The sequence below is a fragment of the Pituophis catenifer genome, unplaced genomic scaffold (genome assembly GCF_029215685.1).
Source record: "Pituophis catenifer annectens isolate HBS135680 unplaced genomic scaffold, rPitCat1.0.hap2 SCAF_4, whole genome shotgun sequence".
NCBI classification, from domain to species: domain Eukaryota; kingdom Metazoa; phylum Chordata; class Lepidosauria; order Squamata; family Colubridae; genus Pituophis; species Pituophis catenifer.
Window position 1 is genome coordinate 74,082,628 of NW_027256884.1, and position 13,312 is coordinate 74,095,939.

A 13,312-nucleotide genomic window follows, 5' to 3' on the forward strand; every position below is an offset into this window, starting at 1 on the left:
GGCTGCAGAGGCCAGAGCCCCTTGACCCACCAGTGAGATCAAAAGTCCCTCTTTGCTCCCATCTGGTGGCCTTTTAAGAAACTGCCATGGCTGGCACAAAACACCTAACAATTCCCCTTCTTGCCAGCCAATGACAGGTGACGGTGAATATGAGTGAGAGGACGACCAGGTGTCATAGACATGCAGATACGTCGTTTATAGGACCAAACACAAACGCTTACACAGAAGGTTGTGTTGGTCAATGAGTACAGGTTTTGTGAACAGGTTAGCTAACTGGTTGGTTGTATTACAGTGTTTGATATGTACAAACCCCATTCTGACAAGCTGCCTGACATTCTTGTAGTGGATGTCTATGTGGTGGGACCTAGAGCCCACCACGTATGCCCCAGAGATTCCAATTGCAGCCGTGTTATCTTCCTGAATTTGGATGGGCAGAGTAGGAGGTGCCCAGATGCTAGTTATCAGAGCATTGAACCAAATCAAGTCATTTGCATGTCTGATAGGCTGGCATATTCTGCCTTAGCCGTGGAGCAAGAAACAAATTTTTGCTGCCTAACATGCCAATGAATAGGACAGACATTTAGCAGTATGAGGAAATCAGAGGTGCTCCGTCTACTCTTGGTGTCACCAGCCCAATCTGCATCCAAGTAAGCAGAGAGCTGGGCTGGCTTCCCCTTCTCTGGCTCCAACATAAGGAGGACATCGGCCGTGCCCCTGAGGTACCTGAGTACTCTCTTGACAGCATTCCAGTGGAATTCCTTTGGGTTTTCCACGTGCCTGGACAATAGATTTACAGCTAAAGCTATGTCAGGCCTGCTCCAATTGCTAATGTATAGCAAGGAGCCAATCACAGATCTATATAATTTGTTGTCTGTGAAGTCAGGGCTGTCTTTGTGATCGTGGCCATAGTAATCACTTTGTATGGGGCTACACGTTGGGTTAGACTCCGCCATTTTGCATTTGGCCAACAACTCTTCAATTTTTTCTTTCTGGGATAATGCAAATCCCTTTTTAGTGGCCAAGATATGCACACCCAGATACCTGTCAACCCGCCCCAAGGACTTCAGGATAAACTTTTCCCCCAGGGCCTTGGCAAATTCGTCACACCTTTCCTTGCCAGGCCCTACGTATAGGAGGTCATCCATGTAAACCAACACCCGTTCTGTATCATCTTTGGTGTCCTGTGTAAAAACGCACTCATCTGCATGAGATGCCCTGAAGCCAATTCTCTCTAAACCCTTTTTGAGCCAGTCATATCAGAGTTTCCCCGACTGCTTGAGGCCATATAATCCCTTTTGGAGTAACCATGTGTTTCCCCCCTCCTGCTGATAACCAGGAGGGGCCCTCATGTAAATCTGCCAGTCCAAGTTGGTGTGGAGGTAGGCTGTCTGGATGTCGAATTGGTAGACTTCCTTCCCCAGAGAGGCTGCAGTTACAAGGGTGGCCTTGACGCTTTCTGCCCGAACAGTTGGAGAGTAGGTCTCTATGTAGTCTTCCATGTAGCGTTGGGTGAACCCCTGTGCTACCAAGTGGGTCTTGTACAGGTAGCGGCCATTGGCAAATGGTTTGGCCTTGAAAACCCACCTTGTGCCAGTGACCTTCTTCTCTTTTGGTGGTTGCCCGGGGGTGAAGACCTTGAGCTTTCTCAGGTTCTCCATTTCCTGTTCCATCGCGAGCTGCCACTTCTCCTGTTCTTCAATGGGCAGCTCCTGGATGTCAGAGAAAGTCTTTGGGGTGACCACGACACTCTTGATGGATGCGACATGCCCAATGTCAATTCTCTTTGGTGGGACCCCCTTGTTGGACCGCTTTGACCTTCTGACTTCCTGCCACTCACCATCCTTTTCCTCTGCAGGTTCCTTGCTGACTGGTTGTTCACGACCGGGATGTGGAGGCCCTCGGTCCCAGGCGTTGGGCATCATGGGCCTCTGAAGCGTCGCTGGAGGTGAAGAATCAGGTGAAGATGGCATGTCTTCTCCCTCAGGACTGGATGACTCATCCTCCTCATCTGGACCAGGTAGTCTGACCTCTTTGTCCTGTTCCTCGCTCTTGTCAGTGGCAGGATCTGTGGTTGTCTGAGGTGGTGTCATGGTTGGTGCAGCTTTGCTGGGCCAGTTAATGTATGGGCCTAGATCATTTGAGTGGATCTGTGTCCAATTGGAGTCCTCTTTGAAGGAGGCAGATTGGGAGGTCACAGTCCTGCCCCCTTCTCCCAGGAATCCGTAGACCTTGGAGCCAGGGGCATAGCCCAAGAACCTCAGTCTCTGGAAGATGGATCTCCCCTTCTTCCGCAGCTGCTTGGGAATGTGCACCCAAGCGTAGGAGCCAAACACACGTAAGTGTCCCAAACTTGGCTTCCTACCATGGACCAGAAAATATGGGGTCTGGTTCACAGCGCTGCTCCAGGTGCGGTTCAGGGTGTAGTTGGTGTAGAGTACCACCTCCGCCCAGTATGATTCCACAACTCCAGCATCCGCAATCAGGCTGCGCACCATAGTCTGCAGAATGCTGTTTCATTTTTCTACAATGCTGTTCTGCACAGGAGTAAAAGATGCTGTACAAAAATGGTGTATGCCCTTATGATTTATCTAGTCTTGGAATTTTCGGGACATGAACTCGGCCCCACGGTCGCTCTGCAGCTGCGCGATCTTTGTCTTGTACTGAGTTTCCACGTAGTGGTACAGTGATTTTATGGCATCAAAGGCTTCAGACTTTTCTGTGAGGGTATACACATGGCCGTACCTCGAGAAGTCGTCGACGGTGGTGAGGAAATACTGCCTTTTCCCTAGGGACGGTGTAAATGGCCCAACCAAATCAACATGTATTAATTGATATGGGTATTGGGTTTTACGCAGTGACACCTTAGGTATTGGGGCGGCCTTCCTCTTTGCCCTCTTACAGATGGCGCAGTCCAGAAACACCTCACAATCCTGGAGGTGAATCCCCTCAGGGAATTCCCCCATCTTTTTGACCACTGGGAAGCTGGCATGGCCTAACCTCCAATGTAAGAGGTGGGCACATTTGGTATGAAGTGGCTTTCCCACTGACACCCCCTTGGCTCTGGTTGCCTTGGGTGGTGCTGGCACTTTAGGCCCTTTTTGGGGCTTATCTGCCTTAGGTGCCTGCTGAGGCTCGGGTTTCTTGCCCGCATTGGCCTTGGAAGGCCATGGTGCTGGTTGAGGCAGCGTGGGCCCAACTGCCTCAGTCTTGTGCATCTTTGACAGCCTGGGAGCTGGCTGTGGAGCCTTTCTCTCTCTCTGCGTGCAGGCCCCTTCTGAGGTGGCACCCTGTGAGCTGTCTCCTGTGGCTGGGTACTCGGGGAAGAAATATGGCAAACCATTTATAATGGTAACATTCCCAATGACCCTTTTGTCTCGAGTGACATGACCTCCCCCTTTGTGAAACAATACATCCACCCTGCCATCATCACATAGGTTGGTTATGCTTAACAGGTTATTGGCTATAGAGGGAGCATGTAATATACCTTCGACATTGCCCAGCCCTGGTACAGAGACAGTGCCCTCCCCAACAACCAAAGCATTGTTACCATTTGCAACCTTAATGGAGGAGTTAATTCTCCTTAATCTCTTAAAGCCTTGCCTCAAGTTAGATATTTGAGATGAAGCCCCAGAATCCAGTAACCAGAGGCCAGTAGAGCCATCAGCCTTTGTGGCGGGGGTGAGGTAACTAGTATACACAAAATTGCCCTTAGCACCACCTTTGCCCCTGCCACGCCCCCTTCTCTGCCCCCTGCCCCTTCCTTGATTGGAACCACGCTTAGGTCTGCCCCCGGAATCTGCAGGTCATGATTTGGCGGGAATTTTCCCACCAAAAGCTCCGGGCCCCCGGGGGCCCCCAGGGTGGCTGGCGCCATGTTGGGGAGCATCCTGGGCACTGGGGAAGGACTTACCCAGTGTCCAGAGGCCCCCTGTGCTGGTGTCCCATGTGGCTGGCCTCCTGGCATCCCTCGTGTTGCTAGGAGCATTCGTAGCAGCTCTCTGCATTCCTCGCCAGTAAGCTGGTCTACATTGGAGGTGGCCTGGTCCCTGGCCGCCTCCCCGGTGTCCTGGCAGTCCTAGGTGAACTGCTGGCCTTCCATGCCTTCCTCTGTGGCTTGCAGCTGCAGGGAAGCATGCGAAGGGGTCCCTTGCGTTCCGCTGAGTCCTCTGGGGGCATAGAGATCAACTGTACCCTCCTCTGGATTGAAGCTTGCATCAGGGACTGGATGCAGGGTAGCCATCCTTGATTGAAGACTTCTGGTCACAATCGGGGATCTCCTGCCATCCATCTCTTGGTGGTTCTTGCTGGAACCTCCAGGCACCTTGCTTCTGCTGGCTTGGAAGTGTTGCCTCTAACCATCCTCTGCTACCACTTTGTGAGGGATCTCACGAAGATCGATGATTCATTGAGGGCACTTCCAAGAAAAGTCAGCATACAAGGATGTAATCAAATTAAGTCTTTATTTAGAAGTAAAAGTAGAGTAAAATAAGTTCCCTGGCATGGAGACACCTATGCCTGGATTGAGACCATGGTTCAGTCCTGTAGGAAGTTAGAACAAGGGCAGGGAAGAGCAGCCCCTGTGCAGGGGTTCTTATAGGGGTCCCTGACCCCTCCCTTACCAATGTGTGCGGGGGCCGCAGGGCCATTAACTCTCCCCAATGGGGCTGCAGGGGCCGGAGCCCCTTGACCCACCAGTGGGATAAAAAGTCCCTCTTTGCTCCCATCTGGTGGCCTTTTAAGAAACTGCCATGGCTGGCACAAAACACCTAACACATTAGGTGGCCAAAGTATTTGAGTTTGAATGCAGTTCTGCAGGCTAACTCACTGCTGACTCCAGGAGTTCAATCCTAACCCGCTCAAGGTTGACTCAGCCTTCCATCCTTCTGAGGATGGTAATTTGAGGACCCAGATTGTTGGGAGCAATATGCTGACTCTGTAAATTGCTTAGAGAGGGCTGAAAATATATGATTTTGCGTATGTATGTATGTATGTATGTATGTACTCTACCCAAGGGTTAGCATTACCCAAGTTCTACCCACTGCCATATCAGTAACACGAGGAGGATCTAAGAAAACTTTTTTGAGGCTTTTGTAACAGAAGCCTGTTGCATATTCCCAATGTTTTATTGCCAATCACTTTAGCTACAACATTTTCATTTAAAAAGCTCCCCTTGAAGTTTTACTAAATAGAGTGTAACCTAAATAAAAATGTACACATTTTTATGTATTTTATTTTTTTTAAAAAGTTCTAATCTCTTTCTCCCCTGAAAATACAGAATACACTACAGAGAAACTTTATGAGGGAAATTTAATTTGAGCGAGACTTAATTTCATTGTTTATTGAAGAATGCAGCACCCTCTAGTGTACAAACTTGGCTATATTCTAAAAAACATCATAAAGAGAAAACTTCTTTTTGCCTACTGGCCAACTTACATTTATTGGATGATTTAGAACTCACATTTTGTTTTCATTAGTTTATATGCCTCATGAATTCTAAAGGAAGGAAGAAATAAGAAAAAAGGGAAGAAATAAGAGGCAAAAACAGGAAACAAAGGAAAAGACAAAGCAGAGATAAAAGAAAATTCTAAAAGGGATCCGTATTTAATACTGGGATAAAGAAAGCTTCAAAAGCTGAAAACTGAAGTCTCACTGAAACAGGACAAAGACAGCAGTTTGAAAATATCAATGCTTTTATTTAATTATTCCTTTGTTACATTATCATAAGGTAAGGTGACCAGATTTTAACATTGGTAAAGAGGGACATTGTGGGCGTGGCTTATTTTGTGGGCGTGGCTAGCTGGTCATGTGACTGGGTGGGCGTGGCTAGCTGGTCATGTGACCGGGTGGCCATGGCTATGTGTATAGGGTAAGGTGAACAGATTTTAACATTGGTAAGGAGGACACCATTGTGGGCGTGGCTTATTGTGTGGGCATGGCTTGGAGGCCATGTGACTGGGTGGGCATGGCTAGCTGGTCATGTGACCGGGTGGCCATGGCTATGTGTATAGGGACTACTCAGAGGGCTGAAAAAAGTCATTTCTGACAGGTCCTCGCACTTTTGACTGGTCCTCACTTATGACCATCCTCACATTTATGCCCATGCAGCATTCTTAACAACCATGTCACCATTTCACAACTGCTTCTCTTCACCATGGTGATAAGACTGGGCAAAAAATGTAAAATGTGAGGACAGTCGTAAGTTTGAGGACTGGACAAAAGTGCGAGGACCAATCAAAAATAACTTTTTCAGCCCTCCGAGTAGTCCATATGCACAAAAGGACTAACCAGAGGGCTGAAAAAAGTAATTTCTGACAGGCAGGTCCTCGCCCTTTTGACTGGTCCTCACACTTATGACCATCCTCACATTTATGCCCGTGCAGCATTCTTAACAACCATGTCACTCATTTCACAACTGCTTCTCTTCACCATGGTGACAAGATAGGGCAAAAACGTAAAATGTGAGGACAGTCGTAAGTTCGAGGACTGGTCAAAAGTGTGAGGACCAGTCAAAAATAACTTTTTCAGCCCTCTGAGTAGTCCATATGCATAAAAGGATACAGTAATAGAGAGGGATGAAGGAAGGGAAGGGAAATTAGAGTAGGAGTGACGGTAAGAGGGAGGAAGAGAGGAGGAGAAGGAGAAAGGAAGAGGAAATAGGGAGGAGAAGAAGAGGGTGTGGGGAAGAGAAAGTAAGAAGGAAAGAAAAGAGAGGTGGTAGGTTTGAGGAGAAAGATTGCTGTACAATAAAAAAGATGAAAGGGAAGAAAGCCAACCCCAAACAAATATAAAGATATTAAGATAAAGAATGAGTTGTTAAACTTTAAAGAATAAAAGAGAACAAATATGAATAAATAGCAATAATTAGAAACACACATACAAACATACAATGTATTTTCTTTGAACAGAATATTTGGCTGGTTCACAAATTTAAACAGTGTTTAGTAATTTCAATTTAATTTACAATTTCTATATTTCCTTTTGGCCATATTTATTCCTCATCTATTTTTTTAAAGAAACAATATTACCCTTCATCCTCATCTCTAATCTTAATCAAATTCAATTTTTCCCTTCTATTCTATATTATACCCCTTCCCATTGTCATCTATTTTTATATCCATCCTCACATTCGTTAATTATGTAATATGAGTTGTTTAATACAAATTCAACATTTTAATATAAATCTGTTGCAAGATTTTCAGGATCAGACTCAATAATATTAGTAAGAGTAAAGGTTTAAATATATTTCCTTTTATTTACAATAGGCATTCTATATTCACTGAATATTCACAGATAGAAGCAGGGAAAATGGTACAGGCAGCTCCTTATATACACAATGGGAGGAGCTATATGTGGGAGTGGTGAATTATGAATACATTAATAAATGAAGAATAAGTTAACCCCTGATACCCCGTTCATATACTATTTACATATTAGAGAATAAGGCATTTACATCTGACAAATCCCCCTCTAAATGCCGATTCGTTATACAACACCAATTACACTCAGATTCAGGACAATACAAGACATACAACTTAGAAGTTAAATATTTGTGCTGTTTGGAAGGTAAAGGCTTCGTCAATATGTCAGCTAATTGTTCTGAAGTATCACAATGCACTGCTTTAATAAATCCATCCTGAGATAATTGTCTCACATGTTTAAATTTTATATCTATGTGTCTGGACCTTTGTCCAATGGCATCAGATCTAGATATTTCAATGGCTGCTTTGTTGTCTTCATGCATAACAAAAGGCAAGGCAGGTTTTTTCCAAACATCTGAAATTAAATCATTAAACCATACAAGGTTATTTGCGGCTTTGGATAAACAAACATATTCCGCTTCTGTCGTTGAAGTGGCCACTAGTTCTTGTTTACCAGTGTACCAGTAAACTGGACAGTCATTTAGGAGAAATATATAACCAGATGTACTTTTTCTACATGAGGTGTCTCCAGCCCAGTCCGCATCTGCGTAGCATGTAAGCTTTGGTTCTTTGTTATCATTAGGTTCTAACATTAAGCAAAAGTCTAGTGTACTTTTCAGATATCTTAAAATTCTTTTAACAGCTTCCCAGTGATACATTGTTGGTTTGCTGACATGTCTGGATAATAAATTGAGTGGTAAGGCGATATCTGGTCTAGTCCAATTAGATATATAAAGAAGTGAACCAATGATTGATCTATAAAATGTGTTATCCTTGAATTCGGGGGAAGATTCATCAGTATTTCTTAGGAAATCAGTTTGCATAGGAGTATCACAAGGTTTGGCATTGTTTAAATTGCATTTATTTAAAAGTTCTATGATCTTATCTCTCTGAGTAAGTTTGAATCCCCTTCTAGTCTTATTAATTTGGACACCAAGATATTTGTTCACTTTGCCTAGAGATTTCAACGAGAAATGTTCATTTAGCTTAGTTACAAAGGTTTCTCTTCTCTCTTTATGTTTTCCTATGTATAAAATGTCATCCACATAAATTAATACAAATTCAATATAATCATCGCCCTTTTTGACAAAGAAACAGTTATCAGCAGTGGTAGCTTTGAAGTCCATGGTTTTAAGTACCTTTACTAAACAATCATACCATCGTTTACCAGATTGTTTTAACCCGTATAAACTCTTGTTTAACAACCAAATCTCATTTTTATTTGTGTATTGACTGTGAGGTGCTCTTACGTATATTTCTTTATCTAGTTTTGCGTGTAGGTACGCAGTCTGTATGTCATATTGAAATACATCAAGATTGAGTGCTGATGCTACCACTAGAGCTGTTTTGACACTCTCTGTTCTCACTGTGGGGGAATACGTGTCAGTATAGTCCTCCGGATATTTCTGTGCATAACCTTGTGCAACTAGTCTAGCTTTGTATAGTGTGTTGCCTCCCTCTAAGTTCTTAATTTTATATATCCACCTGGTACCAATAATTGTTTTATCTTTAGGTGCAATCGCAGGTGTAAATACATTTAATCCTTGTAAACTTTCCATCTCTTTCTTCATCGCTAATTCCCATTTTTCTTTTTCTTCACGAGGGAGTTTTAACACTTCCTCATATGTATTAGGTGTTGTTGGTTCACCATCCATATGCATTATATAATCCTTGTATCTATTTGGCATTTGATTTCTGGTGTTTCTAATGGTTTTTTCAGGTTTACTATCGTTATCATGTAAATATCTTGCTTCCTTTTTTGTTAGTGTGTCTGTCTTTATTTTGTGTTGGCTATTTGTCCAAGTTTTGGTTTTGTTTTTATATTTGTTGATATTTTGCTTTTCTACGTTCCCTTTCTCATGAGATTTTGTATCTTTGTATTTATTTGGAAATATTTCATTAAGATGTAATTTAGACCAGTTGGCCTGTTCATGGAACACAGCTGTTCTGGAGACTATAAATTTGTTATTATTATCAATGAATCTGTACCCTTTAGTACCTGTCTCATATCCCATAAATCTGAGTCTTCTGGATACGTTTTCTCCCTTTCTTCTTAATTGCTTAGGTATGTGTACGTCTGCAGTGACTCCAAATATGTGCATGTGTGCTAATTTTGGTTTCCTATTATACATTACTTCATATGGTGTCTTATTTACAATGCTGGACCATGTTCTATTTTGCGTGTAATTTGAATAATGTAAGGCTTCTGACCAGAATTGTTTGCTTAAGCCAGCATCTTCCAATGTGCATCTAATCATGGTTTGTAATGTGGAATTCTTCCTCTCTGCAATCCCGTTCTGGAACGCAGAAAATGGACTAGATGTGTAATGTAACATTCCTTTGTCTTTTAACCATTGGGAGAATTCTTTAGACATGAATTCACATCCCCTATCTGTCATGATTTGTTTTATTTTGATATTGTGTTGTGTTTCTATGCGTTTGTAAAATTCTTTAAATTTTTGAAAGGTTTCATCTTTGTGTTTTAATGTATAAACAAACCCATAGCGACTATAATCGTCTACTATTGTCAGGAAGTAACGTTTTCTATAAGTGATTGATGGAGTTAATGGACCAACTAAGTCCATGTGTACTAAATCAAAGATTTTGTTAGTTGATCTAGTAGATTTTCTTGGCCTGGGACTAGTTTTTAGTTTTGTAGATTTACATACTGAGCATTCCAAATAGTTTTCACAATTTTTTATTTTAACACCTTCTGCGTGTTCAGTCATTTTTTGTACTACAGGAAAGCTGGCATGTCCTAACTTCCTATGTAAGATGTGTGCACACTCATCATGAATTGGCTTACCTATTTTTGGTTTTTTTTCATTGTGTGCATCTATGTGATCATGAGATATTTTACACTCATCATTGTCACTGTTGCTAATATTTTCATCATCTACTTCAATACAATCTTCCATATTTGAATCAATGTTATGCAACCATTTTTCCTTTGTTATCAGATAAGGTAGGCCTCCTTTAATCATCACAGTGCCTATATTTACTTTATTCTTCTCCAAAGTCGCTTTTCCTTTTGAAAAAACAATGTTAATGTCAGAATCTCTACTTAGTTTTATGGCACTTAGTATGTTATGAGGTATTTCAGGTATTAGCAATACCCCCTCTATTTTTCCTAGACCAGGCAAGGTTACATTCCCTCTACCTAATACTTGAACCTTTTCTTGGTTAGCTACCTTTATTACAAATTTATCTTCTGTAAATGAAGACAATATATTTTTGTTATTAGTGGTGTGATTAGTTGCTCCAGAATCAATAAGCCAATTATTGTTCTCATTTTGCTGTATGTTAATGTTGTCTTGTTTATTTAGCCCATTCAGTGAACCAGATTTTCTATCCTTTGAATTATCTCTGCCCCCTCTATTCTCTTTGTAATTTGGTGGGCTTCTATATCTATGTCTTTCTATGGAAGGCTGTCTATAATTGTATTTGTTTCTATATTCTGACCTATGTCTTTCCTTTGAGATTTTGGGGCAATCTCTTCTATTGTGTTCCCTGGATCCACAATTGTGACATTTAAATGTTTCATTATATTTTTCTTGGAAAGCTACTTTCCTATATGGTTTGTGTTCTGTGTGATTGTTAGAACGATTCCTTCTTGAATTGTCTTCTACTATCAATTTATTGGATAGACTTTCTATGGATAAATATCCTAGATTGATTGTGTCTAAATGTGACATAAAATTGTCCCATGATGGATCAAGTGAGTTGATAATAACACTTTTCATTGTTTGGTCTGAAATCACCTCCCCCCTCAAATGCAGCTCAGCTCTTATTTTGTTTAAAGATATTAAATGCTCACTTATGGAAACCCCTGGTTTTACCCTAGATGAAAAAAAATCTTTAGACATCCTTGTGGTGGTAGCTACACTGTCACTGTGAAACAAATTAAACATGCATTGAATAATTTCTGAAACAGTCAGATTTGGCTTAATGCTATGATACATTGCAGGAGACACACTAGATATTATTAAGAAAAATGCTCTATGGTGTAAACAATCTATTTTTAGAGTCCAAGGTCTTTCTGGGGGACTAGTGATAAAAAACAGTAAGTTTTCCTTCATAAAGACAACCTGGAGCTGTTGATACCACTCTTGCAAATTAACGCCATCAACCCTTAGCTTTGGGAAGTCACTGGGTAAATTTCCGACATTATTGGATCCATTACTTACAACCTGAGGTAGTCCGTGGTCTCGTAAATGTAGAAAATTGCAAAACGGCGTGGGGATGCTCGCAACGAGTCTGCATGGTCTTCTTGCCAGTTCATGTCTTCCCGGACCGTCTGCATAGTTTTGCGCATGCGCGTTGTCCATTTCTTCTTTGGAGTCGTCGTGGAAGGTTCTCCCCATTGCGGCTCGCTCGTTCTGCTCCTCTTCAGACGAATCAGTCTCTGGTTCGATTTTGGGAGTCCTGACGACGGCGGCTGCTCTTCCTCTTCTTTTGAGGGCGTTGGTGCTTGCTTCGGTCTGTGGCGTAGGGCGGTACCGGCAGGGCTCTCTGGGTTCGGGCGTCGGCGCTTTCGTAGTCAGGATGGGAGCGGGCAGATCTTGAGGCATCGGCTTGCTTGCTCGCTTCTTCGGTAGTTTTTTAGCAATCTTTAGTTTTGGCCCAAATGCAGCAAAAAGCGTTTTCATTGCTGATTTTATTTGGTAGTTTGTTGAGTCATCTTCACTTTCTGATTCTGATTCTTCTGAGGTGTTTGAATCTTCTTTTTCATTTTCGTTGTCTGATAATGTTTTTCGCACCAGAAATTTTGAATTGAGCATTTTGATTGGCTCTGTTTCGTTCACCTTGGAGGCTTGTTGAAACCAAGATGGCTGCCATTCAAAATTTTGCGCGGGATCACCGTTTTTCTTCTTCGTAACGACTTTCTCTACAGTCATATCACTCACTATTTTTGGATCTTTAGATTTTTCATTAGTGATGTTTTTCTCTCTCGCTGCTCCGCTGTTCTTCAGCATATCTTGGAGTTTCGCGATGAGGCTTTCATCATTCTTCTGGCTCTTTAATAGTTTTAATATCTCTGACCTGAGTTCGTTATTCTCTATTTCGATTTCTTCCTGGTCATCATTTTCATCTATTATTTCTTCGTCTTCAGTGGTGTATTCTTCGGATTCTCTCGAAATTGCGTTTGTGGATTCGTTGATTATTTCTTGTTCTGTTTCCATTTCTTTGCAGTAGGCCCTGGTGTTGGGCCTGTCTTTCTTAGACATTTTTAAGTTTTTTATTGAGTCAATTAACCATCCTCTGCTACCAGCTTGTTGCAAGATTTTCAGGATCAGACTCAATAATATTAGTAAGAGTAAAGGTTTAAATATATTTCCTTTTATTTACAATAGGCATTCTATATTCACTGAATATTCACAGATAGAAGCAGGGAAAATGGTACAGGCAGCTCCTTATATACACAATGGGAGGAGCTATATGTGGGAGTGGTGAATTATGAATACATTAATAAATGAAGAATAAGTTAACCCCTGATACCCCGTTCATATACTATTTACATATTAGAGAATAAGGCATTTACATCTGACAAAATCAATTAGTTATATAACTATCTTTTTTGTATATTAATCAATATGAACATGAATATTCCAATTATTTCCATGCAATCCAATTTCTTACAAATCAATTAATTATATTTACCAATAATAATAAACCAAATAATTTCCCCCATATATTCCTCCAAACCACAACTTAACCATTTCTGCTTTCAACACAGTATACAATTAATAGTATCTCAATTATTACAATTCCCTAGTTAAAAAGAGCTTTTTTTTCTTTTGTGTTTTAAAATCTTGAACTCTCCTCTTTTGCCCTAAATAATTTCCCATTGTTTGCACCTACCTTTTTTGGTGAGGAAAAGGAAAATAAATCTG

The 13,312-nt window shown here is 41.7% G+C and overlaps 1 protein-coding gene across 1 annotated transcript; it reads right to left on the minus strand.

Annotated features, from left to right (window-relative positions):
* Nucleotides 1–479: 479 nt before the first annotated feature.
* On the minus strand, nt 480–1,145 carry LOC139316755 (uncharacterized). The gene has a single exon (XM_070943605.1). It carries the CDS (start codon nt 1,143–1,145, stop codon nt 480–482), a length of 666 nt encoding a protein of 221 aa, XP_070799706.1.
* Nucleotides 1,146–13,312: the final 12,167 nt, after the last annotated feature.

Bases quoted from the DNA above. Each gene is read 5' to 3' on its own strand.
- LOC139316755 (XM_070943605.1), bottom strand. From the start codon at position 1,145: ATGGATGACCTCCTATACGTAGGGCCTGGCAAGGAAAGGTGTGACGAA.